Source organism: Zonotrichia leucophrys, chromosome 4 (assembly GCF_028769735.1).
Source record: "Zonotrichia leucophrys gambelii isolate GWCS_2022_RI chromosome 4, RI_Zleu_2.0, whole genome shotgun sequence".
In the NCBI taxonomy this organism is placed as follows: Eukaryota; Metazoa; Chordata; class Aves; order Passeriformes; family Passerellidae; genus Zonotrichia; species Zonotrichia leucophrys.
In genome coordinates this window covers 70,830,988-70,857,668 of record NC_088173.1, presented here as the reverse complement: position 1 = coordinate 70,857,668, position 26,681 = coordinate 70,830,988, and the positions used below count along the sequence as shown (strand labels likewise).

The 26,681-nt window shown below is 63.6% G+C and overlaps 2 protein-coding genes across 2 annotated transcripts; both read left to right on the top strand.

Annotated features, from left to right (window-relative positions):
* Window positions 1-857: 857 nt before the first annotated feature.
* On the top strand, window positions 858-21,192 carry CPXM1 (carboxypeptidase X, M14 family member 1). The gene is made up of 14 exons (XM_064712321.1): window positions 858-1,539; window positions 1,641-1,760; window positions 1,970-2,079; window positions 3,348-3,487; window positions 3,562-3,646; window positions 6,354-6,504; window positions 6,949-7,037; window positions 7,129-7,252; window positions 9,887-10,083; window positions 12,206-12,385; window positions 14,825-15,122; window positions 16,603-16,742; window positions 19,314-19,416; window positions 20,067-21,192. The coding sequence occupies exons 1-14, from the start codon at window positions 858-860 to the stop codon at window positions 20,315-20,317; spliced, it is 2,670 nt and encodes an 889-aa protein (XP_064568391.1). The 3' UTR covers window positions 20,318-21,192.
* A 102-nt stretch (window positions 21,193-21,294) lies between these two features.
* Window positions 21,295-24,779, top strand: LOC135447208 (N-acetyltransferase 8-like). The gene is made up of 2 exons (XM_064712113.1): window positions 21,295-22,262; window positions 23,645-24,779. The coding sequence occupies exon 2, from the start codon at window positions 23,653-23,655 to the stop codon at window positions 24,310-24,312; it is 660 nt and encodes a 219-aa protein (XP_064568183.1). The 5' UTR covers window positions 21,295-22,262; window positions 23,645-23,652; the 3' UTR covers window positions 24,313-24,779.
* The last annotated feature ends 1,902 nt before the right edge of the window (window positions 24,780-26,681 follow it).

The following is a 26,681-nucleotide window of genomic DNA, read 5'->3' as shown; positions in this document are numbered from 1 at the left end:
CGCACGGAATGCTCCGTCCCCGCTGTCCCCACTGTCCCCGCGGCCCGGGATGGCCGAGGGGCGTCCCCGGGTGATGCGGATCCAAAGGATCCCGGAGCAGAGCGCAGAGCCAGAGGGGTCTGTCTGTCCCCCTCCCTCCGCAGCCCCGCAGGGCTCTGGGACACCCCCAGGGACAGCACAGGGATGAGGACAAGGGACAGGGATGGCGCCAGCCCTGCCCGCGGGAAATCCCAATAAAAGAAGGGAAAGTCGAGCCGGGAAAGTGGAGCCAGGAAAGTTCTTTCGGTGTGGAAAACGAGCGTGTGAGAGCCCGCGCAGGATGGGGGGACAGGCAGGACCCACACCCCGGGCCCGGCACCCCGAGTCCCGCCCGGGGCACCCCCGAGGGGTCGGGGCCGGGGACCGCCCCTGGCCGCCGGGTTCGGCCCCGCTCCGCCCGCACCGGCGGCTCCGGGACCTCCCGGGTCCCCGGGCTCGGCCGGCAACGCCGCCGCTGCGGCGGGAGGAGCCCCCGCGGACCCCCGGGCCACTCCCCGGCCGGCGATGGGCACAGCGGGGATACGGGGAGGGCACAGCGGGACACGGTGATGCGACAGCGGGGACACGGCGGGGACACGGCAGGGACACAGGTCGGGGCCCGCCGGTGAGCGGGCGGGACCCGCTGTCCCCGTTCGAGGGGTCCGGTGTCAGCGAGAGCGGAACGGGGCCGGTTAGCGGGGCGGGGCGGGCAGGGCACGGCCGGGGGTCCCGGGCAGGGGCGGGCAGGAGGAGGGCGGGGGTCGGGGAGGGGCCGGGCCCGGGCCCAGGAGCGGGGCAGGGAGCGGCAGGAGCGGGCAGGGACCGGCAGGGCCGCGGCCATGCGGGGATCGCCCCTCGCCCCGCTGCTGCTGCTGCTGCTGCTGCTGCTCCTGCTGGGCCCCCCGGCGCCCCCCGCCCGCGCCGCGCCCCCACAGCCCGGCCGGCCCCGCGGCACCGGGGCGGGCACGGCCAGCGGGACCCCCAGAGCCACCGGGGCCACCCCAACCAAGGGCACGGCCAGCGGGACCCCCAGAGCCACCGGGGCCACCCCAACCAAGGGCACCGCCAGCGGGACCCCCAGAGCCACCGGGGCCACCCCAACCACGGGCACGGCCAGCGGGACCCCCAGAGCCACCGGGGCCACCCCAACCAAGGGCACGGCCAGCGGGGTGTCCCCCAGAAAGAGCCCCACGACCGGACCCCCCAAAGCCAGCGGGGTCACCCCCACGAAGGGAACCGCCAGAGGACCCCCCAAAGCCAGCGGGGTCACCCCAACCAAGGGCACCGCCTTTAGGGGACCCCCTAAAGGCAGCGAGACGCCCCCCTGGAAGGGCACCACGGCGGGACCCCCCAAAGCCAGCGGGGTGTCCCCAACCAAGGGAACCACCAGAGGACCCCCCAAAGCCAGCGGGGTGTCCCCCACGAAGGACACCACGGCCGCCCCCTCGAGGAGCAGCACCACGACGGGACCCCCGAAGGGCAGCGCGGCCCCCGCCAGCCCCGGGGACCCCGCGGGCACCGGTAGGACCGGAGGGGACGGGGGCGCTGCGAGGGGACGGGCTGTGCAAAGGGGGTTCACGGGGGAGAACGGGGTGCCAGGCTGTCCCCGTGTCCCCTCGCAGCCCCGGCGCCCACGGTGAGCAAGGTGGCGGTGAGGAGGAGGAAGGTGGTGAGGAAGAAGGTGGTGAAGAAGAAGGTGCTGAGGAAGAAGCCGGAGGCTCCGGCCGCGCCGCAGGAGCCCCGTACGTGCGCTGGGTGCGGGTGGCGCGGGCATTGTCACCTGCGCACGGGGCTGGCCGTGTCCTGGGGACACCCGGGGGCACCTGGGGGTCGGGGTGTGGAGCCCAGGCTGGCACTGTCCCCATGGCACAGCCCGGTGGGCACACGGGGTGGGGACGGCCCCGGCCATTGGGGGGTGGCGGTGTGAGCGCTGTCCCCGCTGTGTCCCCAGCGTGTCCCCCCCTGGGGCTGGAGTCCCTGCGGGTGCTGGACGAGCAGCTCCGGGCATCGAGCCACAAGCGGCACGGGCTGGGCGCGCACCGCGGCCGCCTCAACATCCAGGTACGGCCCGGGGGGCCGGGGGGTGCCAGGGGTGTGCCAGGAGTGTGCCAGGGTGTGCCAGGGTGTGCCAGGGTGGTTAGGGTGTGCCAGGAGTGGATCAGGGTGGGTCAGGGGGTGCCAGGAGTGTGCCAGGGTGGGTCAGGGTGTGCCAGGGTGGGTCAGGGTGTGCCAGGAGTGTGCCAGGGTGTGCCAGGGTGGGTCAGGGTGGGTTAGGGTGGGTCAGGGTGTGCCAGGAGTGGACCAGGGTGGGTAGGGGGTGCCAGGAGCGTGCCAGGGTGGGTTAGGGTGTGCCAGGGTGGGTCAGGGTGTGCCAGGAGTGGGTCAGGAGTGGGTGAGAAGTGTGCCAGGTGTACCAAGAGTGGGTCAGGAGTGTGCCAGGATGGGTCAGGATGTGCCAGGATGGGTTAGGGGTGTGCCAGAGCGTGCCAGGCTGTGCCAGGCTGTGCCAGGCTGGGGGGATGTTTGGATGTCACACGAGGCATGCAGGCATGGCAAGTGCATGACAAACACCGAGGAGGTGTGGCCCGTTCGTGGCGAGTTTGTGGCATCTTCGTGACATGTTTGTGACATTTTGTGGCGAGTTTGTGGCACCTTCATGGCACGTTTGTGACATTTTGTGGCGTTTGTGGCACCTTCATGGCACGTTTGTGACATTTTGTGGCACCTCCATGGCACGTTTGTGACATTTTGTGGCATCTCCATGGCATGTTTGTGACATTTTGTGGCGAGTTTGTGGCACCTTCATGGCATGTTTGTGACATTTTGTGGCACCTCCATGGCACGTTTGTGACATTTTGTGGCACCTCCATGGCACGTTTGTGACATTTTGTGGCGGGTTTGTGGCACCTTCATGGCATTTTTGTGGCGAGTTTGTGGCATCTTCATGGCATGTTTGTGACATTTTGTGGCACCTTCATGGCACGTTTGTGACATTTTGTGGCGAGTTTGTGGCATCTCCATGGCATGTTTGTGACATTTTGTGGCACCTCCATGGCACGTTTGTGACATTTTGTGGCACCTTCATGGCATGTTTGTGACATTTTGTGACATTTTGTGGCACCTTCATGGCACGTTGGTGACATTTTGTGGCGTTTGTGGCACAGCCCGCGAGTGTCCCAGGCGCTCTCCAGCTCTGCCCCCTCCCTCCCGTGCGGCTCCCACTGCTCCCGGTGCCACCACCCCGGTGCCACCCCGGGCTCGGGCACACTGCCGGCGGTGGGGCCCTGTCCCTGAGCGTGTCCCCGTGCGTGTCCCCTGTGTCCCCACAGTCGGGGCTCTACGACGGTGACTTCTTTGACGGCGGCTGGTGCGCGGGGCGCGAGGACGCGCGGCAGTGGCTCGAGGTGGACGCGCGGCGCCTCACGCGCTTCACCGGCGTCATCACGCAGGGCCTCAACTCCATCTGGACGTAAGGGGACAACGGGGACAAGGGGGGGGGGGACAGCGCCGGGGACCCCCTGACCCCCCCCCTGTGACACGCAGGTACGACTGGGTGACGTCCTACAAGGTGCAGGTCAGCAACGACTCGCACGCGTGGCTGCCGAGCCGCAATGGCACCGAGGAGGCGGTGAGTGGCACTGGGGTGGCACCGGGGGTGGCACTGGGGTGGCATCGGGGGTGGCACTGGGATGGCATCCCCTGATGGGAGGGGACATGGGGAGGTGACAGGAATCACCTGAGGGGATGGATTGTGATGGTGAGGGGGTATGTGATGGAAGGCGGGGGGATGAGTTCTGGGAATGGGGGCCAGTGGCATGATGCGGTGGTTAATTAGCCAGGGTTAATAATGTGTTATTGTGGGTTATTACCAGGGTGGGCAATGGTGCCAGGGTGGGGTTAATTAGGCCAGGGTTAATTATACTGGGGTTAATTGTGGTGAGTTAACCGTGCCAGGTGGGCAATGATGCCAGGGTGGGGTTAATTAGGCCAGGGTTAATTATACTGGGGTTAATTGTGGTGGGGTTAACCGTGCCAGGTGGGCAATGATGCCAGGATGGGGTAATTAGGCCAGGGTTAATTATACTGGGGTTAATTGTGGTGGGGTTAACCCAATTGCCAGGGGGGTTAATTAGGCCAGGTAATTTTGGGGTTAATTGTATGGTTAACCAGGCAGGGGGTACGTGAAGGGGTTTATTGGCGTTAATTTGGTGGGGTTAACCATCCAGGTTGCAACCATGCCAGGATGGGGTTAATTAGGCCAGGTTAATTATACTGGGGTTAAAGGTGAGGTAATACCTCCATGCCAGGGGGGTTAATTAGGCCAGGGTTAATTACACTGGGGTGTTGATTACCATGCCAGGTGCAACATGGCCAGGGGGTTAAAGCCAAACTGGGCTAGGGGAGTTAACCACGCTGTGGTTAACCATCCAGGGATGGGGTCATTCCGGGTGATAACGGTGCAGCTGGGTACCATGCCCAGGTGGCTGATGCCAGGATGGGGTTAATTAGGCCAGGGTTAATTATACTGGGGTTAATTGTGGTGGGGTTAACCATGCCAGGTGGGCAATGATGCCAGGATGGGGTTAATTAGGCCAGGGTTAATTATACTGGGGTTAATTGTGGTGGGGTTAACCATGCCAGGTGGGATAACCATGCCAGGGGGGTTAATTAGGCCAGGGTTAATTATACTGGGGTTAATTGTGGTGGGGTTAACCATGCCAGGTGGGCAATGATGCCAGGGTGGGGTTAATTAGGCCAGAGTTAATTATACTGGTGTTAATTGTGGTGAGGTTAATTGTGCCAGGTGGGATAACCATGCCAGGGGTTATCCCATAACCTTAGGCCAGGGTTAATTATACTGGGGTTAATTGTGGTGAGTTAACCGTGCCAGGTGGGCAATGATGCCAGGGGGGTTAATTAGGCCAGGGTTAATTATACTGGGGTTAATTGTGGTGAGGTTAACCATGCCAGGTGGGATAACCATGCCAGGGGGGTTAGTTAGGCCAGGGTTAATTTGCCAGGTGGATTAACCAGTCCAAGAGTTAACCATGCCAGGGGGGTTAATTAGGCCAGGGTTAATTACACTGGGGGATAACCAGGTGAGATAACTCTGCCAGGGGGGTTAATTAGGCCAGGGTTAATTACACTGGAGGTTAACCATGCCAGGGTTAACCATGGCAGGTGGGATAACCACACTGGGCAGGGCGTTAACCACGCTGGGTTAACCACCCCAGGGAGGGGTGCCCATCCCGGGGTGCCCATCCTGGGGTGCCCGTGCCAGCTGGCTCCATGCCCAGGCTCTGTTGCCCTTGGCCTGACCCCGCCGGGCCCTCTCCTTTCCCCTCACAAAGGTGCTTGTCCCTGGGACCTGCCGCCCTGCCGCGGGCGGCACGCGTGTGTGCATGGCGGGCACGGGAGCACGCAGCTGAGGGAGGTTGGTCGTGCGCGGTGGTCTGGCGATGTTGGGGTCCGTGCGACTCATTGGTCTGTGCAGGATGGTTGGGGTCTCTGTGCCAGGGATGGGCTGGGCCGCCAGGCGGGTTGGGGTCCGGTACCTGGGGTGGATTGGGGGTCCGGTTAGCCAGGCACTGGAGTTTGGTGGTCCTGTGCTGAGGGTGCTTTGGGGTCCTGTGCCAAGGATGGGTTTGGGGTCCTGTGACAGGCTGGGTTTGGGGTCCCTGTGCTGAGGGTGGATTTGGGGTCCCTGTGCCAGGGATGGGTTTGGGGTCCCTGTGCCAGGGATGGATTTGGGGGTCCCTGTGCCAGGGATGGGGTTTGGGGTCCCTGTACCTGAGGTGGGTTTGGGGGTCTCTATGCCAGGCATGGATTTGGGGTCCCTGTGCTGAGGGTGCTTTGGGGGTCCCCATGCCAAGGATGGGTTTGGGGTCCCTGTGCCAGGGCTGGGTTTGGGGGGGTCCCTGTGCTCAGTGAGTTTGGGGTCCCTGTGCTGAGGGTGGATTTGGGGGTCCCTGTGCCATGGATGGATTTGGGGTCTCTGTGCCAGGGTGGGTTTGTGTTCCCTGTGCCTGGGGTGGATTTGGGGGTCTCTGTGCCAGAGCTGTACCAGGATCAGGTTTGGGGATCTCCATGTCAGGGGTGGATTTTGGGGTCCCCCTGCCAGGAACAGATTTGGGGCTCCCTGTGCCCATCCCTGCTGCCCTTGGGCTCCGAGCGGCGCCCGCGGCCTCACCCAGGCTGTGCCCTGCCCGTGCTGGAGGGCACCGGGCACCGCTGGAGCCCCGCGGGCGGCTCTCCCTGACCCCGCTGTCCCTCCTGGGCTGTCCCCGCTGTCCCTTGTCCCCTGCTGTCCCCCGCTGTCCCCGCTGTCCCCGCAGGTGTTCCCCGCCAACAAGGACCCCGAGACGCCGGTGCTGAACCTGCTGCCCTCGCCGCTCGTGGGGCGCTTCCTGCGCATCAACCCGCAGAGCTGGTTCCGCAACGGCACCGTCTGCCTGCGGGCCGAGGTGCTGGGCTGTCCCCTGCCCGGTGCGTGTCCCCGCCTGTCCCCTGCCCCCTGGGGATGTCCCCTGCCCGGTGCGTGTCCCCGCCTGTCCCCTGCCCCCTGGGGATGTCCCCTGCCCCGCAGTGACCCGCTGGTGTCCCTCTGGCTGTCCCCTGCCCCATGCGTGTCCCCTCCTGTCCCCTGCCCTGTGGGGATGTCCCCTGCCCCGCAGTGACCCGCTGGCTGTCCCCTGCCCTGTGGGGACCCGCTGGTGTCCCCCTGGCTGTCCCCTGCCCGGTGCGTGTCCCCGCCTGTCCCCTGCCCCACAGTGACCCTCTGGCTGTCCCCTGCCCCGCAGTGACCCGCTGGTGTCCCCCAGGTCCCCACACGCCGCCCCGGTAGCGCCCAGCGGTGTCACCAGAGTGGCGGTCTGGGCTGCTCGCTGTCCCTGACCGTGTCCCCCCGGTGTCCCCTCGGTGTCCCCGCAGACCCCAGCGATGCCCACGCCTGGCACCCCCCGGCCCCGCCCGAGCCGCAGCTGGATTTCCGCCACCACAACTACAAGGAGATGAGAAAGGTGCCACCCTCCCGCGAGCCCCGGGGTGGCTCCGTGTCCCCAGGGGGGGCTGTGCCACCTCGGGGTGTCCCTGACGGTGCCACCCCCGCAGCTGATGAAGAGGGTGAGCGAGGAGTGCCCCGACATCACCCGCGTGTACAGCATCGGGCAGAGCTCCCGCGGGCTGCGCCTCTACGTGATGGAGATCTCGGACAACCCCGGGCAGCACGAAGTCGGTGCGTGACGGGGGGACAGCTGGGGACAGCTGGGGACAGCCGGGGTGGGACACCATGGGCCTGGGGACAGCGGCCAGGGATGTCCAGGTGGGGATGGGGAGACTGGGGGTGCCCAGGATGAGGAGGGGGCACCGGGGATGGCCGGGCTGGTGCTGGAGGGTGGGGACTGTCACCAGGGCTGGTACAGGGGGTGGGGACAGTCACCAGGGCAGTGCTGGAGGGTGGGGACTGTCACCAGGGCTGGTGCAGGGAGTGGGGACTGTCACCAGGGCTGGTGCTGGAGGGTGGGGACTGTCACCAGGGCTGGTGCTGGAGGGTGGGGACTGTCACCAGGGCTGGTACAGGGGGTGGGGACTGTCACCAGGGTTGGTACAGGGGGTGGGGACTGTCACCAGGGCTGGTGCTGGAGGGTGGGGACTGTCACCAGGGCTGGTGCTGGAGGGTGGGGACTGTCACCAGGGCTGGTGCTGGAGGGTGGGGACTGTCACCAGGGCTGGTACAGGGGGTGGGGACTGTCACCAGGGCTGGTGCTGGAGGGTGGGGACTGTCACCAGGGTTGGTACAGGGGGTGGGGACTGTCACCAGGGCAGTGCTGGAGGGTGGGGACTGTCACCAGGGCTGGTGCTGGAGGGTGGGGACTGTCACCAGGGCTGGTGCAGGATGGGGACAGTCACCCTGCCTGGCTCAGGATGGGGACTGTCACCAGGGCTGGTGCAGGATGGGGACAGTCACCCTGCCTGGCTCAGGATGGGGACTGTCACCAGGGCTGGTGCTGGATGGGTGGGGACTGTCACCCTGCCTGGCTCAGGATGGGGTGACTGGGCCACCCAACTCGGCATGGGATGCTCAGCATGGAGTTGGGGTCACCCGAGGAGTTGGGGTCACCAGGGACACCCACACCTGTGAAGGACGAGGGGACAGGGTGGCTGGGGACATCCAGGATGGGGTTGGGGACACAGGGACACCCAGACTGGTGCAAGGTGGTGGGAACTGTCACCAGGGATGTCCAAAGTGGAGCACGTGGATGGGGACAGGGTGACCCAGGGGATGGGGACACCCAGCCTGGTGAAGGACAGGGAGAGGGACACCCAGGATAGGGACAGGGACACAGGGACACCCAGACTGGTCCAGGATGGGGACAGGGACACCCAGGGTGGTGCAGATGGATGGGGACAGTGACCAGGGACACCCAGGACGGAGACAGGGACACAGGGACACAGAGACTGGTCCAGGATGGGGACAAGGACAGTCAGACTGGTGCAGGGACATGGCGATAGTGACCAGGGACACCCAGCATGGGGACAAGGACACCCAGAGTGGTGCAGGGACACGTGGACAGTGACCAGGGACACGGGGACAGTGACCAGGGTGGCACAGGGACAGTGGCCAGGGTGGCACAGGGACAGTGGCCAGGGTGCTGCAGGGACACGGGGACAGTGACCAGGGACATGGGGACAGTGACCAGGGTGGTGCAGGGACACGGGGACAGTGACCAGGGACATGGGGACAGTGACCAGGGTGGCACAGGGACACAGGGACAGTGGCCAGGTTGGCACAGGGACATGGGGACAGTGACCAGGGTGGTGCAGGGATACAGGGACAGTGGCCAGGGTGGCACAGGGACACGGGGACAGTGGCCAGGGTGGCACAGGGACAGTGGCCAGGGTGGCACAGGGACACGGGGACAGTGACCAGGGTGGCACGGGGACAGTGGCCAGGGTGGCACAGGGACACAGGGACAGTGGCCAGGGTGGCACAGGGACACGGGGACAGTGACCAGGGTGGTGCAGGGACACAGGGACAGTGGCCAGGGTGGCACAGGGACACGGGGACAGTGCTGCAGGGACACGGGAACAGTGGCCAGGGCAGCACAGGGACATGGGGACAGTGGCCAGGGTGGCACAGGGACACAGAGACAGTGACCAGGGTGGCACAGGGACAGTGACCAGGGCGGTGCAGGGACACGGGGACAGTGCTGCAGGGACACGGGGACAGTGGCCAGGGTGGCACAGGGACAGTGACCGGGGTGGCACAGGGACAATGACCAGGGTGGCACAGGGACACGGGGACAGTGACCAGGGTGGCACAGGGACAGTGACCAGGGTGGCACAGGGACACGGGGACAGTGGCCAGGGTGGCACAGGGACAGTGAGCAGGGTGGCACAGGGACACGGGGACAGTGACCAGGGTGGCACGGGGACAGTGACCAGGGCGGCACAGGGACACGGGGACAGTGGCCAGGGTGGCACAGGGACAGTGACCAGGGTGGCACAGGGACAATGACCAGGGTGGCACAGGGACACGGGGACAGTGGCCAGGGTGGCACAGGGACAGTGACCAGGGTGGCACAGGGACAGTGACCAGGGTGGCACAGGGACACGGGGACAGTGGCCAGGGTGGCACAGGGACACGGGGACAGTGATCTGGGCGCTGCAGGGACACGTGGACAGTGACCAGGGACACGGGGACAGTGACCAGGGTGGCACAGGGACAGTGACCAGGGTGGCACAGGGACACGGGGACAGTGACCAGGGTGGCACAGGGACAGTGGCCAGGGTGGCACAGGGACATGGGGACAGTGGCCAGGGTGGCACAGGGACATGGGGACAGTGCCACACCCCCGGTGTTCCCCAGGGGAGCCCGAGTTCCGCTACGTGGCCGGCATGCACGGGAACGAGGTGCTGGGCCGGGAGCTGCTGCTGAACCTGATGGAGTTCCTGTGCCGGGAGTTCCGGCGCGGCGACGCCCGCGTGGTGCAGCTGGTGACGGGCACGCGCATCCACCTGCTGCCCTCCATGAACCCCGACGGCTACGAGACCGCCTACAGGCTGGTACGGCTGGCACGCACTGCCCCTGCCCCGACTGTGCCCGTCCCGGGAACCACAGGGATCCCGGTGCCCATCCCAGTGCCCATCCCAGTGCCCATCCTCATGATCCCAGTGCCCATCCCGGTGCCCATCCCAGTGACCACAGTGCCCATCCCGGTGTCCATCCCCGTGATCCCAGTGTCCATTCCGGTGCCCATCCCAGTGCCCATCCCAGTGCCCATCCTCATGATCCCAGTGTCCATCCCAGTGCCCATCCCGGTGTCCATCCCCGTGATCCCAGTGTCCATTCCGGTGCCCGTTCCAGTGACCACAGTGCCCATCCCAGTGTCCATCCCAGTGCCCATCCCGGTGTCCATCCCCGTGATCCCAGTGCCCATCCCGGTGCCCATCCCCGTGATCCCAGTGTCCATTCCGGTGCCCATCCCAGTGCCCATCCCCGTGATCCCAGTGTCCATTCCGGTGCCTATCCCAGTGACCACAGTGCCCATCCCAGTGTCCATTCCAGTGCCCATCCCAGTGCCCATCCCAGTGTCCATCCCCATGATCCCAGTGTCCATTCTGGTGTCTATCCCAGTGCCCATCCCAGTGACTGCAGTGCCCATCCCAGTGACCCTGGTGCCCATCCAGAGGATCCCAGTGATCCCGGTGCCCATCCCAGTGCCCATCCCGGTGTCCATCCCCATGATCCCAGTGTCCATTCCGGTGCCTGTCCCAGTGCCCATCCCAGTAACCGCAGTGCCAATCCTGGTGTCCTGGTGCCCATCCAGAGGATCCCAGTGATCCTGGTGCCCATCCCAGTGACCATCCTGGTGATCCCGGTGCCCATCCCAGTGCCCATTCTCGTGCCCATCCTGGTGATCCTGGTGCCCATCCTGGGGATCCCAGTGATCCTGATGCCCATCCCAGTATCTATCCCAGTGACCACGGTGTCCATCCCAGTGCCCATCCCGGGGATCCCAGTGCTCATCCAGATGACCACAGGTTCCACCCAGGTCACCATCTCAGTGACTGCTGGGCTCATCCCAGTGACCCTGGTGCCCACCCCGGTGCCCATTCTCATGCCCATCCTGGTGATCCTGGTGCCCATCCCAGTGTCCATCGGTGTCCATCCCAGTGACCATGATGCCCATCCCAGTGCCCATCCTGGTGCCCATCCTGGTGACTGCTGTGCCCATCACAGGGATCCCACTGACCCCTGTGCCCACCCCTGTGATTCCAGTGCCCACTCCAGTGACCATGGTGCCCATCCTTGTGATCCTGGTGTCCGTCCCAGTGCCCATTCCAGTGCCCATCCCGCTGATCCCAGTGCCCATCTCGGTGATCCTGGTGCCCAGGGTATCCATCTCAGTGACCCCAGTGCCCATCCCAGTGCCCATCCCAGTAATCCCAGTGCCATCCTGGTGCCCGCGGTGCCCATCCTGGTGATCCCAGTGCCTATCCCAATGATCCTTGTGCCCACCCCAGTGCCCATCCCAGTGACCCCACTGCCCATCCCAGTGATCCCAGTGCCCCTCCTGGTGATCCCGGTGCCCATCCCAGTGATCCCAGCACCCATCCCAATGCCCATCCCAGTGACCCCACTGCCCATCCCACTGATCCCAGTGCCCCTCCTGGTGATCCCAGCACCCATCCCAGTGCCCATCCCAGTGATCCCGGTGCCCATCCCGGTGATCCCGGTGCCCATCCCAGTGATCCCGGTGCCCATCCCGCTGATCCCGGTGCCCATCCCAGTGATCCCGGTGCCTATCCCAGTGATCCCAGTGTCCCTCCTGGTGGTCCCGGTGCCCATCCCAGTGATCCCGATGCCCGTCTCAGTGATCCCGGTGCCCATCCCGCTGATCCCAGTGCCCGTCCCGCTGACCCCGGTGCCCGCGGTGCCCATCCTGGTGATCCCGGTGCCCATCCCAGTGCCCATCCTGGTGACCCCAGTGCCCATCCTGGTGATCTCGGTGCCCATCCTGGTGCCCATCCTGGTGACCCCAGTGCTCATCCTGGTAAAGCCAGTGCCCCTCCCAGTGATCCCGATGCCCATCCCAATGCCCACCCTGGTGCCCATCCTGGTGCCCATCCTGGTGCCCATGCCGGTGCCCATGCCGGTGACCCCGGTGCCCGCGGTGCCCGGCAGGGCTCGGAGCTGGCAGGATGGGCCATGGGCCGCTGGACGTACGAGGGCATCGACCTCAACCACAACTTTGCCGACCTGAACACGGCGCTGTGGGACGCCGAGGACAACGACCTGGTGCCCCACCAGTTCCCCAACCACTACATCCCCATCCCCGAGTACTACACCTTCGCCAACGCCACGGTGAGACCCCAAAACATCCCATCCTATCAGTGTGAGACCCCAAAACATCCCATCCTGCTGGGGGTGCCATGGTGAGACCCCAAAACATCCCCATCCTATCAGTGTGAGACCCCAAAACATCCCATCCTCCTGAGGTGTGCCACGGTGAGACCCCAAAACATCCCATCCTATCAGTGTGAGACCCCAAAACATCCCATCCTGCGGGGGGTGCCACCGTGAGACCCCAAAACATCCCATCCTATCAGTGTGAGACCCCAAAACATCCCATCCTGCTGGGGGGTGCCATGGTGAGACCCCAAAACATCCCGTCCTATCAGTGTGAGACCCCAAAACATCCCATCCTCCTGAGGGGTGCCATGGTGAGACCCCAAAACATCCCCATCCTGTCAGTGTGAGACCCCAAAACATCCCATCCTGCTGGGGTGGTGCCACGGTGAGACCCCAAAACATCCCCATCCTATCAGTGTGAGACCCCAAAACATCCCATCCTGCTGGGGGGTGCCATGGTGAGACCCCAAAACCCCTCCATCTTCCAGGAGTGGTGCCATGGTGAGACCCCAAAATCCCCATCCTGTCACATCGGGGTGAGACCCCCAAAACCTTCACCCTATCAGTTTGAAACCCCAAAACATCCCCATCCTATCAGTGTGAGACCCCAAAACATCCCATCCTGCTGAGGGTGCCATGGTGAGACCCCAAACCCCCCATCCTGTCACATCGAGGTGAGACCCCCAAAACCCTCACTCTATCAGTTTGAGACCCCAAAACGCTCCCATCCTCCCGGGACTAGGGCACTGTGGTGAGACCCCAAAACCCCCATCCCTTCACATCAGGGAGAGACCCCAAAACTCCCATCCTATCATGTTGGGGTGAGACCCCAAAACAGCCCAAAGTCCTCCTGAAACCCCTCAGAAACCCCCAAACCCCTCCCAGTCCAGTGGGCTACACTGGGGCTGAACCTGCCCAACCCAGGGGGGCACCAGAAGCCACAAGGACATGGCCACCACCACCACAAGGCACGGGTGACAGCAGTGTCACCACGTGGGTGGCCCCAGTGGTGCGGATGACAGTGGTGTCACCGCACAGGCAGCTCTGGAGATGCCAGTGATGGCAGTGTCACCATGCAGGCAGACATGGTGACAGAGGTGTCATCGTGCGCATGGCCCCAGAGATGCAGGTGACAGCGGTGTCACCGCACGGGTGGTTCCAGAGACGTGGTGACAGGAATTGTCACCGTGCAGGCGGCCCTGGAGATGGGGGTGACAGAGGTGTCACCATACACATGACCCCAGCACACACAGAGACATGGATGGCAGTGGTGCCACCGCGCAGGCAGCCCCGGTGATGCGGGTGACAGTGGTGTCACCTCACAGATGTCCCCAGAGACACGGGTGACAACAGTGTCACCATGCAAGCAGCCCAGAGAAGCGGGTGATGGCAGTGTCACTGCACACATGGCCCCAGAGATGCAGGTGACAACTGTGTCACCACGTAGGTGGCCCCAGAGAAGTGGGTGACGGTGGTGTCACTGCATGGGTGGCCCCAGAGACACGGGTGACAGTGGTGCCACCCCGCACATGGCCCTGGAGGTGTGGATGGCAGTGGTGTCACCACATGGGAAGCTCTGTAGACACAGGTGACGGCGGTGTCACAGCACAGGTGGCCCCAGAGACACGAATGACGACAATGTCACTGCATGGGCTGCCCCAGAGATGCGGGTGACAGCAGTGTCACCACGCACATGGCCCCAGTGGTGTGGGTGACAGCAGTGTCACCGCACACATGGCCCCAGTGGCACAGGTGACAGCAGTGTCACCGTGCACATGGCCTCGGTGGCGCGGGTGACAGCAGTGTCACTACGTACATGGCCCCAATGGTGTGGGTGACAGCAGTGTCACCACGCACATGGCCCCAGTGGTGTGGGTGACAGCAGTGTCACCGCATACATGGCCCCGGTGGTGTGGGTGACAGCAGTGTCACCGTGCACACGGCCCCGGTGGCGTGGGTGACAGCAGTGTCACCGCGCACATGGTCCCAGTGGCACAGGTGACAGCGGTGTCACCGTGCACATGGCCCCAGTGGCGCGGGTGACAGCAGTGTCACCATGCACACGGCCCCAGTGGCACAGGTGACAGCAGTGTCACTACACACATGGCCCCAGTGGCACAGTTGACAGCAGTGTCACCACGCATGTGGCTCCGGATGGTGCGGGTGACAGCAGTGTCACCACGCACACGGCCCCAGTGGCACAGGTGACAGCGGTGTCACTGCGCACACAGCCCCAGTGGCACAGGTGACAGCAGTGTCACCACGCACACGGCCCCAGTGGTGCGGGTGACAGCAGTGTCACCATGCACACGGCCCCAGTGGCACAGGTGACAGCAGTGTCACCACGCACACGGCCCCACTGGCACAGGTGACAGCGGTGTCACCGCGCAGGTGGCCCCGGAGACGCGTGCGGTGATCGCGTGGATGCAGCGCTACCCGTTCGTGCTGAGCGCCAACCTGCACGGGGGGGAGCTGGTGGTCACCTACCCCTTCGACATGAGCCGCACCTACTGGAAGGCGCAGGAGCTCACCCCCACCCCCGACGATGGTGTCTTCCGCTGGCTGGCCACCGTCTACGCCACCGCCAACCCCGCCATGGCCAGCGCCGAGCGCCGGCCCTGCCACTACGACGACTTCACACGCTACGGCAACATCATCAACGGCGCCCACTGGCACACCGTGGCTGGCAGTGAGTGGGGACACTGAGATCAGGTGGCACACTGTGGCTGGCAGTGCATGGGGACACTCTGAGATCAGGGGGCACACTGACTGGCAGTGAGTGGGGACACTGAGATCAGGTGGCACACTGTGGCTGGCAGTGAGCAGGGACACTGAGATCAGCTGGCACACTGTGGCTGGCAGTGAGTGGGGCACGCCGCGAGACCAGGGGGCACATGGTGGCAGTGAGCAGGGACACTCTGAGATGGTGGCAGTGAGCAGGGACACTGAGCTCAGCTGGCACACAGTGGGTGGCAGTGAGCAGCAACACAGAGATCAGGTGGCACACAGTGGGTGGCAGTGAGCGGGGACACTGAGATCAGGTGGCACACTGTGGCTGGCAGTGCATGGGGACACACTGAGATCAGGCAGCACACGGTGGGTGGCATTGAGTGGGGACACTCTGAGATCGGGGGCACACAGTGGGTGGCAGTGAGCAGGGACACGCTGAGATCAGGTGGCACACGGGTGGCAGTGAGTGGGGACACTGAGCACAGGTGGCACATGGCAGTGAGCAGGGACACTCCCTGAGCTCAGGTGACACGATGGGTGGCAGTGAGTGGAGACACTCTGTGAAATCAGGTGGCACATGCTGGGTGGCAGTGAGCAGGGACACTGAGCTCAGGGGGCACATGGCAGTGAGTGGGGACACTCCATGAGCTCAGGTGGCACACGGTGGGTGGCAATGAGTGGGGACACGTGGATTTTTGATTTTTTGTTTCTTTTTTGTTTCTCTTTTTTTTTTGTTTTGTTTCTTTTTTGCTAATATTTGGGTGGGTTGGTTACTTTTTGCTTCTTTTTTGTTTCTTTTCTTGGTTATTTTTTGGTTTTTTGTTTCTTTTAGAAAGATGGTATTTCTCATTTGGACTCAGATATTTATCAGTTCTTACCTACAATACAGTATCACTAACAGTGAATTTTATAGTAATTTACTCTAAAAAGCTGAAAGTGGAGCCCTATTTCTCCCTTTGGAAGGCTTTTTAAGGATAAACTGTCCAATTAAGAAATGAGACCTAAATTATTTTTATTTTTAAATAATTAATTTAATTCTTAATTAAATTAATTACCTGTGACTTGCAATGTGGAATTTTTTAACCACTTACACCAAACCACCCAAACCCATGAAGAAGGTGATGAAGGACAGGACCAACCTCTGCCCTAAAACTTTTATTTTGCTTTATAGATATTATTATATTTTAAACCTTTAAATTGCAAGGTTTCCACGCTGTGACCTTACACATTTCTAATCCAACTGCACATTCATAATTTTAGTTTTATTATTTAATTTTGGAAGCTTTCTCCAGGTTAAATGCAGTGTTCTCCTGGGGGTCAGTGCTGCCAGCACAGAAAGTCTGAAATTCTCGGTATCCAGGGAATTTCTGGAATTTTCCTGTCACTCCGGGATTTTTCTGTCCCTTTGTCCCCTGCTGCCACCCTCGCTGTGCCCCCAGGCATGAACGACTTCAGCTACCTGCACACCAACTGCTTCGAGATCACCGTGGAGCTCTCCTGCGACAAATTCCCGCACGCCTCGGAGCTGCCCGCCGAGTGGGAGAACAACCGCGAGTCGCTGCTGCTCTTCATGGAGCAGGTGGGGCACGGGCTGGCACCGGGTGGCACCGCGGGTGGCACACCCGGGGCTTGGGACACAGCTCGAGTGTGTCTGTGCAGGGTGGAGTGGACGGAATGGGGGGAATGGGAATGGGGGAATGGGGTGCTGGATGGGGGCAGTGGGAAAGATGGGGATTGGGGGGTTGGGACATGGGGACACTGGGTGGTCTGGGATGGTGGGATGAGGGGGCGTGGAGAATGAGGATCCGTGGGGGATTTGGGGAGTTTGGGACATGGGGACCCGAGGGGATCCAGGGTTCTGGGATCACGGGGACACTGGGAAAGGGGAATTCAGGATGGGGGACTGGGACATGGGGGGACTGGAGGGGGTCCAGGTGGTTCTGGGACCAGGGAGACACTGGGGGATCCAGGATGGAATGGGATGGGAATGGGGAGGAATGGGGGGAATGGGGTGCTGGGATGGGGGGGCAGTGGGGAAAGGATGGGGGATTTGGGGGAGTTGGGATATGGGGACACTGGGAGGGTCTGGGGGTGCTGAGACCATGGGGATATGGGGAAGGGGGATTCAGGATGGGGGATCTGGGGGGGTTTGGGACATGGGGACACTGGGGGGGTCTGGGGGTGCTGGGATGAGGGGGACATGGGGATCAGGGGGGGGGATCTGGGGGATTTGGGACATGGGGACACTGGAGGGGTCTGGGGTGCTGGACCATGGGGATTGGGAAGGGGATTCAGGATGGGGAATTGGGATTTGGGACATGGGGACACTGGAGGGGTCTGGGGGTGCTGAGGACCATGGGGGACACTGGGGAAGGGATTCAGGATGGGGGATTTGAGGGATTTGGGACATGGGGACACTGAGGGGGTCCAGGTGGTTCTGGGATCATGGGGATAGTGGAGAAGGGAAGTTCAGGATGGGGAATTGGGAGCTTTGGGACATGGGGACACTGGGGGGGTCCTGGGGGTGCTGGGACCATGGGAATGGGGAAGGAGGAGTCAGGATGGGGGATTTGAGGGATTTGGGACATGGGGACATTGAGGGGATCTGAGGGTGCTGGGACAAGGGGGACACTGGGGGATCCAGGATGGGGGATCTGGGGGGGTTTGGGACATGGGGGACACTGAGGGGGTCTGGGGTCCTGGGACCAGGGGGACACTGGGGAAGAGGGATTCAGGATGGGGGATTTGGGGGGGTTTGGGACATGGGGACACTGGGGGGGTCCTGGGGGTGCTGGGATGAGTGGGGCAGTGGGGAAGGGGGGTCCAGTATGGAGAATTTGGAGGGATTTGGGACATGGGGACACCAAGGAGATCCAGGTGGTTCTGGGATCACGGGGACACTGGGAAAGGGGAATTCAGGATGGGGGATTTGGGACATGGGGACACTGAAGGGATCCAGGTGGTTCTGGGATCATGGGGACACTCTGGGAGTCCAGAGTGGGGGATTTGGGAGGTTTTGGGACATGGGGACACTGAGGGGGTCTGGGGTCCTGGGACCAGTGTGACACTGGGGAAGGGGAGTCCAAGATGGGGGATTTGAGGGATTTGGGACATGGGGAAACTGGAGGGGTCTGGGGGTGCTGAGACCATGGGGATATGGGGAAGGGGGATTCAGGATGGGGGATCTGGGGGGTTTGGAACATGGGGACACCAAGGGGATCCAGGTCGTTCTGGGATCATGGGGACACTCTGGGAGTCCAGAGTGGGGGATTTTGGGGGGGTTGGGTGATAGGGGGGACTGGAGGGGGTCCAGGCGGTTCTGGGACCATGGGGACACTGGGGGATCGAGGGTGGGGGATTTTGGGGGGGTTTGGGTCATGGGGACATTGGGGAAGGTGGGTCTAGGATGGGGGATTTGAGGGATTTGGGACATGGGGACACTGAGGGGTTCCAGGTGGTTCTGGGATCACGGGGACACTTTGGAAGTCCAGAGTGGGGGATTTGGGGGTTGTATGATGGGAGGGACTGGAGGGGTCCAGGTGGTTCTGGACACTGGAGGATCCAGGATGGGGGATTTGGGAGGATTTGGGACATGGGGACACTGAGGGGGTCTGGGGGTGCTGGGACCAGGGGGACACTGGGGAAGGGGAGTCCAGGATGGGGGATCTGGGGGGGTTTGGGACATGGGGACACTGAGGGATCCGGTGGTTCTGGGACCATGGGGACACTGGGGGGATCTTGAGTGGGGGTCTGGGTGTGGGGACAATGGGGACATTGGATGGGTTGGGACAATGGGCTGATTCGGAACGATGGGGACACTGGTGGGATGTAGGGTTCTGGACAATGGGGCACTGGGTGGATGTGGGTTTCTGGGACAATGGGGACATGGGTGGATCTGGGGACATGGGACAGGGTGGTCTGGAGGGTGCTGGGACAATGGGGACACTGTGTCATGAGCAGGGCAGGGCCAGGGAACCCCCAGGGGTCTCTGTAAGGCTTTGGGATGGGGGTGACACGCTGGGGACATGCAGTGCCATGGCACAGCAGTGGGGGGTTCACCGGGTTGGCAGCGGGACATGGCTGTCCCCAAACGCTGAGGTGGCACCGGGAGCGGGGGACACACCCGTGCCACCTGTGCCACGCCCTGCAGGTGCACCGGGGGATCAAGGGCGTGGTCCGGGACAGTGACACCGAGCTGGGCATCCCCAACGCCATCATCTCCGTGGATGGCATCAACCACGACGTCCGCACCGGTACCGGACACCAGGGACAGGGAGGGGCGGGGTTTGGGGAGGAACGGGATCGGGATCGGGATCAGGCTGGGAATGAGGGTGGGATAAGGACAGGAATGGGATGGGAACGGGAATGGGAATGGGGACGGGGACAGGGAAAGGAATTAGATGTGACTTGGGATTGGGAATTGCAGATGGGGATGGAAATAGGATGGCACTGGGAAAGGGGATGGGATGGGGACAGGACTGGGATTGGGATGGGGAGAGTAATGGGATGAGGTTGGAAATGGGGATGGGACAGGAATGGAGATGGCATTGGGGATGTGAATGGGACGGGGCTGGGACAGGGAAAGGAATGGGATGGGACTTGGGGGTGGGATTGGGAATTGCAGGTGGGGATGGAAATAGGGCTGGGAAAGGGGATGGGGACAGGAATGGGATGGCCTGGGGACAGGGATGGAAGGGGAGTGGGATTGGGGATTGCAGATGGCAAAGGAAGCAGGATTAGGCTGGGAATGGGGATGGGATTGGGACAGGAATGGGATTGGGGATGGGAATAGGGATGGAGTTGGGACAAGAGCGGGACTGGGGCTGGGGACAAGGACAGGAACAGCACCGGGGCTGGGGACAAGGACAGGGTGGGGACAGCGGTGTGACACCCAGCCCCGCAGCCTCGGACGGGGACTACTGGCGGCTGCTGAACCCGGGCGAGTACGAGGTGACGGCGCGGGCCGAGGGCTACGAGGCGGCCACGCAGCCGTGCCGGGTCTACTTCGAGAACGTTCCCACCCCGTGCAGCTTCCGCCTGGCGCGGGCGCGGGGCCGCCACCGGCCCGGGAGGCCCCGGCCGGGCCCGGACCCGGCGCTGCGGCTGCAGCGGCTGCGGCTCCGCCGCCTGCGCGCCCACGGCCGCGGGCAGTGAGCGGGGCGGCCCCGGGGCCGCGGGATCGGCCGGGGGCGCGGGGGAACGGGCGGGACGGATCCAGTAAAGTTTGGGTGCGCTGCGGCTGCGAGTGTGCGGGGCTGGAGCGGCGGAGGGAGCGGGAATGGGAACGGGAACGGGACCGGGAACGGGAACGGGAATGGGAATGGGAATGGGAACGGGAATGGGACCGGGAACAGAACCGGGACTGGGAACGGGAACGGGAATGGGAATGGGACCGAGACCTTGAAAAGGACCGGGAACAGGAATGGGAACGGGACCAGGAAAGGGACCGGGACCGGGGCTCGTTTCTGCCCCGGACCCTGCCGTGGGAACCCGGCGAGGCCACGCCCCTTACCAGGCGACGCCCATTCGGTTCTGACCAATAGAAATTCCGCTCCGAGCCGCGCCCCTCATAAGAACACGCCCATTACCGTGGTATAATATTCTCCATAAGTCACGCCCAGGAAGCCACGCCCCTTTCCTGTTGTCCAGTGCTCCGCACGGCCCCGCCCCCTTTTCCCATTGGATCGCCTGGCCCCGCCCCCGATGCCCTCGTGAGCGCTTGCCCCGCCCCGCCCCTCATCTCTGGGCTCCTATTGGCTGCTGCCGGCGGCGGGGGCCAATAGGATGCGAGATTCATGGGCGGCGCGGATGGGGCGGGGCTGGGGGGACACGGAGGGGATCCCTGGGCAGCGGGGACAATGGGGACCTGCAGCGGGGGGTGTCCCCACAGTGCTGGGGCTGCTCTGGGGGCTGCAGGGACCTTGGGGGTCTGCGGAGCTCTGGGGACCCTGGGGACAATGTCCGGCAGGGCTGTGACACTGGGGGGGTCTCCAGGGTGGGGGTCCGGGGGTGTCCTGGCCGTGGGGTTCGGGAAGTGCCGGACCATGGGTGCACTGGGAGGGTCCTGGGGGGCACTGGGGCTTTGGGGACACCGAGAGAGGGTCGGGGGTGGGGTCTGGGGTGACCATGGGGTCATGGGGGGGAATCGGGCCCCACCATCAGAGCCAGCACCCCCTGAGCCCCCAGGAGATGGGGGGCAGCGGCATGGGGCACCCCGAGTCCCATGGAAAGTCCAGGGGGCACTGGGGGTTTGTAGGGTACAATAAAGGGATTGGGGTGACCCCCCTTTACCCCCCTGCGGTCCTGCAGGGTGGGGGGATGTGCCCTGCTGGGCCCTGATGCCACCGTGTCCCCCTCCCCAAATGCGGCGCTGTCCCCAGCGCTGGGCTGAGCCGTTCATGGGGGTCCCCAACACCGCCGGGACCCCCAGGACACCCCCGGGGAGCTCCAGCTCGGGGCTGGGGGGGCGAGCATCATCATCGGGACCCCCCAAGCCCCCTGGGGTCACCCTGGGCAGGGCTGGGGGTCCCCACAATTGTGACACCAACACTGCGAGGGGCTGCACCCCCACCCCACTCCCCCATCGCTGCCCCATCGCCGCGATTTGGGGGTGACAGTGCAGTGTCCCCCCGCCACTCCCCGGCCCCCCGTGCCCTGCGCTCCCCCAAATCCCCCTCCCCGTGACCCCACAACCTTCCGGGATCTCTTTACGGCATCATCGGCAGGGGCAGCAGCGCTTCCCGCTCGGCGCCTGCGCTCGCCGCTCACCGGAGCCTCCGCCGGCCTCGGCACGGCCCAAACCGGGGCTGTCCCCCCTCACACACACCCCGTGCTGCCACCGGAGCCCCCCAGAACCCGCCGGACCCCCCACCCTGAGCGGCGCAGAACGATGGGCTGAACGCACCCGGCAAATCGCAGGCACAGGCCGGGCTGGGGGTGCGCCAAACAAAGACCCCCCCCACCCAAAACAAATAAAACAAACATCCCCTGGGGGTGCTCAGGGGGTGACCGAGCCCTCCTCGGGCCGTGAGGGACCCCCCGGTTGTCCCCGAGGAGCCGCCGGTGCCGGTGTGAGGAGCGACAGCGCCGGGAGCAGCAGGTGGGGGGGGCGGCGGGGTTTGGGGCCGGGCACCCCCCGCAACCCGGGGTTTGGGGCACTTTGGGGACCCCTTGATGTGCCCAGCATGGGTCTGACCCCCCAAACCCTCCGGGGGGCTGTGTCCGTGTCCCCCTCCTGTCCCCTCCTGTCCCTCCTGTCCGCTCCTGTCCCGGCTGTCTCCGTGCCTCCTCCTGTCCCCGTGTCCCCGTGCCTCCCCGGGCCCTTTGCCCCTTTGCCCTGTCCCGGGCACAGCTCGGTGCCCACGCCCTGCCCACCTTTGCCCGGGGCGGGTCGTGCCGCGCCTCCCGGTGAGTGCCTTGTTCCCGGGGAGGGGGGCGGCACCCCCAGATCCTGCAGCTCTTCCTCTGTGCCCCCCAGTGCTCGTGGTGCCCACCCGGGTGTGCCAGGTAAAGCCTCTGCCCAGCTGGGGTGAGGGATGAACCCCTGAGAGCCCAGCAAGGGGGAGGAAGGAACACCCCCACACTTTTTCCCCTTTGTTTTTGGGGCACCCCCGGGTGGGAGCGGCACTGGCACTGCCCGGACCCCCCTGTGCCACGCCAGGGATGGGTCTGGGGGCACACCGAGGGTCCCTGCGAAGGTTGGCACTGCCCTGACCCCTTGTGCCACCCCAGGGATGGCTCTCAAGACACTCTGGCTGTCCCTGTGAGGGTGGACACTGCCCTGACCCCCCTGTGCCATGCCAGGGATGGGTCTGGGGGCACACTGGGGATCCCTGTGAGGGCGGGCACTGCTCTGACCCCCTGTGCCATCCCAAAAATAGAATCTGGGGCTATCCTGGGTGGTCCCCATCCATGGGACTGCGCTGATGCCTTTTAGCATGGCCAGGGATGGGTCTGGGGGTACCCCGAGGGTCCCTTTGAGGGTGGGCACTGCCCTGACCCCTTGTGCCACCCCAGGGATGAGTCTGGGGATACCCCAGGGGTCACTGTGAAGGTTGGCACTGCCGTGACCCCTTGTGCCATGGCCAGGGATGGGTCTGGGGGGTCCCCATCCATGGCACTGCCCTGACCCCATGTGCCACCCCAGGGATGGCTCTCAAGACACTCTGGCTGTCCCTGTGAGGGCGGGCACTGCCATGACCCCCCTGTGCCATCCCAAAGATGGGATCTGGGGGTATCCTGGAGGGTCTCCATCCATGGCACTGCCCTGACCGCTTGTGCCACCCCAGGGATGGGTCTGGGGGGTCCCCATCCATGGCACTGCCCTGACCCCATGTGCCACCCCAGGGATGGCTCTCAGGACATCCTGTCTGTCTCTGTGAGGGTGGGCACTGCCCTGACCCCTCTGTACCGCCCCAAGATCCATCTCCCCCTGCCCACCCCCCCTATATCACCCTCTAACCCCTCTCCGTGCCCCCGCAGGTGCCCCCATGGCGTCGTTCCGCATCCGGCAGTACCAGGATCAGGACTTTGAGGCCGTGCGGGCGCTGTTTACCCGCGGCGTCCTGGAATACGCCCCGGCCTGCTTCTGGTATGTTCTGCGGGCGGGGCGGGTGCGCCTGGCACTGCTGGCCGCGTTCGTGGTGGCGCGGGCGGCCACGGGCTCATGGATGCTGGGGCTGGGAGCGTTTGCGCTGGCGCTGGTCCTGGTCTGGGTGCTGGTGCGCTTGCTCTGCAACAGCTACGTGCGCGACGCGCTGGGCACCGACCTGTGCGATGTGCCCGGCACGTACCAGCGCTCGCCCGACTGCCGCTTCTGGGTGGTTGAAGAGGCTGGCACCGTGGCGGCCATGGTGGCGGCGGTGCCCGCCGGCCGCGGTGAGATGGAGCTCAAGAGGATGTCGGTGAGCCGGGAGCACCGGGGCCGCGGGCTGGCACGGATGCTGTGCCGGGAGGTGCTGGCGTTCGCCCGTGCCCGCGGGTACGGCACCGTGGTGCTCAGCACCTCTGTGGTGCAGGTGGTGGCGCAGCGGCTCTACGAGGGGCAGGGATTCCGCAAGGTGGGCGCCTTGTACCCCTCGCTGCTGGGCATCTTGCTGAACTTCCAGATGCTTTACTACCGCTGTGACCTGGGTGATGCCAATAAGTAGGGCCTGGGTGGTGCTGCCACGGTGGCATGGCACCCCTAACGTGGCACTGTTCCGGCCCTGGCACGGCACCATGAGCCCGGGACATGAGGCACTGCCGTGGCACCTGAACCCTGGCACTGCTATGGCACCCCAAACCCAGCCCCGGGACACCACCCCAGCACTCCGACCACAATCCTGGCACAGCAGCGCCAGCACAGCACTGCGAGCCCTGGACACAGAGCACCACCGTGGCACTCCAACATGGCACTGCCTTGGCACCGTGACACCGGGACGTGTGGCGCCACCTTGTGTGGTAGATAGGGTCAGGCGTTCGGAAGATTTCGCGATGTAACGGGAAGGCAGGGCCCCTGTTGGTAAAGGCCCCTGTCTTTACCCCTAGATGGCAAAGACAGACCCCCTCTGACAGAGAAAAACCCTAGATTATAAAACCCCACGAGAAGAGATAATAAAGGCCTTTTGACCATCCACCACATTGGTGTCTGCGTGTTTCATAGGCCCGAGCGACCCTGGAGAGTTTGGGTCGCCGTGCCGCTGCCTCAAGAACCAGGTCGCCAGCCTTGTATCAGAAGGCAACATCTGGTGCCGAAACCCGGGAAGCCGATCAGCGCCCGGGGAACGGGAATTCGCCTGGACAGAGGGCGGCGGCTGTGGCGGCGGGCCCGACTACAGCGGGAGGGAGTGACCTCCGGACCAGCATGGACCATGGAAGCCATTGCTAAGGTCGTAACAGAGATGCATGCACAATGGGGTGTAGAACGTAAAATCAGAGATTTAACTCTCGCGTTGCCGAGACTGATTAAGCTTGGGGCTATAGAAAGCCCAGCGGATATTCTACACACGGGGGTGTGGGACAATTGCACAAAAGCCCTGGCTGAGGACACTATGTTCTCGGGTTCAGGGAAAGCCCTAAAATCCTGGGGCAAAGTTATCCAGGCTCTGCAAAAAGCTCGACAAGAGCAGGAAACCTGGAAAGCCGCGCAAACCTGTTTATTAGCCACGCCGCAGCTCGGGGTGGGCGCGGCGACACAAACCACGGAGATTCTTGACCCGGGCAGACGCGCGGCGGCGCGGTCACCGGAACCCCCCCAGAGAGCGGACTCACCATCGGAGGGGTGGGACACGCGTGGGTGTTCTGGCGGGGACTCGTGGAAGAGGCGCGGAATGCGGCCGGGTTGTCAGACCCCGCCGGGACTGGCAAAGATTCGCCCCCGCCATATGCATTTGAAAATGGCGCCGAAGCACATGGCAAGGGCGGAAGTAAGGAGGCGGGGGGCGGAAATGCAGTCAGCCATCTTAACGCATGCGCGGGAGAGCGGGGAGAAGGGGCGGCCCCCGCGGTGGAGCATAAGACCAATCAGAGCGCTCTATTCAAATTAAGTCCTTATAGGGCAAGGACCTCCCCCAGCAGGAGGCGGGGGGACCCCAGGGGGAGGGAACGGCCCGACCCCCGCAGGAGGGGGCGGGGTCGGAGCCCGGGAAAAAGGCAGAGCAGCCCGGAAGTGCTGGGTCATTCGACTTCCGCCTCCGACTCTGACTCGGACTGGGACGGACCTGAGAGGGAATCGGAGGATTCCAATTCGGATTCTAGCTTTAATAGAGTGAGAGCAGCGGCATATAAGGTCTCTAGTCGCAGCGCTCCCACGTGGGTGAAGGGGTTATCAGAGAAAGACCGGACTCCGCTTACGGATTGGCGGAAAATAAAAATAGCTTGCGCGGAATGGGCTCCGTCTGCCAATCTGGTGTTCCCAGTCCGCGTTGGCGGGGGCGGGCGAAAACCAACGAAGGACCTATTCCCCTGTAAATCCAAAGGATGTCCAAGCAGTCATTAAAGCGATTGCAGACAAGGGAATTAATTCTGCCATGGTTACCACACTCATTGACGGCGTTTTCGGAGGGGATGATATGTTGCCTTTTGATATTAAACAGACGTGTAGAATGATTTTCGATGGTGCGGGGATGATCGTTTTTAAACAGGAGTGGGAGGATCAATGCACAAAGGAGCTAGCCCAGATAACGGGACCTGACCATCCACTGCACGGCTCCAGTATACAAAGACTGATGGGCAGAGACTCCACTATGATCACACCCCAGGCACAGGCTGAGGGCTTGCGGGCCCATGAGGTTATGACAGCCACGCGTGCTGCCCGGGAAGCCATTCGCGCGACTTCAAAAGTAGTAGCCAAACCTTCACCATGGTCAACTATAAAACAGAGTGAGAGTGAGAGCTTCACTCAGTTTGTGGACAGGCTTCAGGCAGCATTAGATTCCTCCTCATTACCCTCGGAGGCGAAGGGTCCCGTGCTGGCAGAGTGCCTGCGCCAGCAATGCAACTCAGCCACCAAGGACATTTTAAGGTCACTGCCACCCGG

Excerpts from the sequence above, each read along its gene's own strand:
- CPXM1 (XM_064712321.1), top strand. The coding sequence starts at position 858 with ATGCGGGGATCGCCCCTCGCCCCGCTGCTGCTGCTGCTGCTGCTGCTG. Across the intron at positions 3,488-3,561 it reads GGCCTCAACTCCATCTGGAC|GTACGACTGGGTGACGTCCT; the intron begins GTAAGGGGACAA and ends TGTGACACGCAG. Across the intron at positions 6,505-6,948 it reads GCTGGGCTGTCCCCTGCCCG|ACCCCAGCGATGCCCACGCC; the intron begins GTGCGTGTCCCC and ends GTGTCCCCGCAG.
- LOC135447208 (XM_064712113.1), top strand. The coding sequence starts at position 23,653 with ATGGCGTCGTTCCGCATCCGGCAGTACCAGGATCAGGACTTTGAGGCC.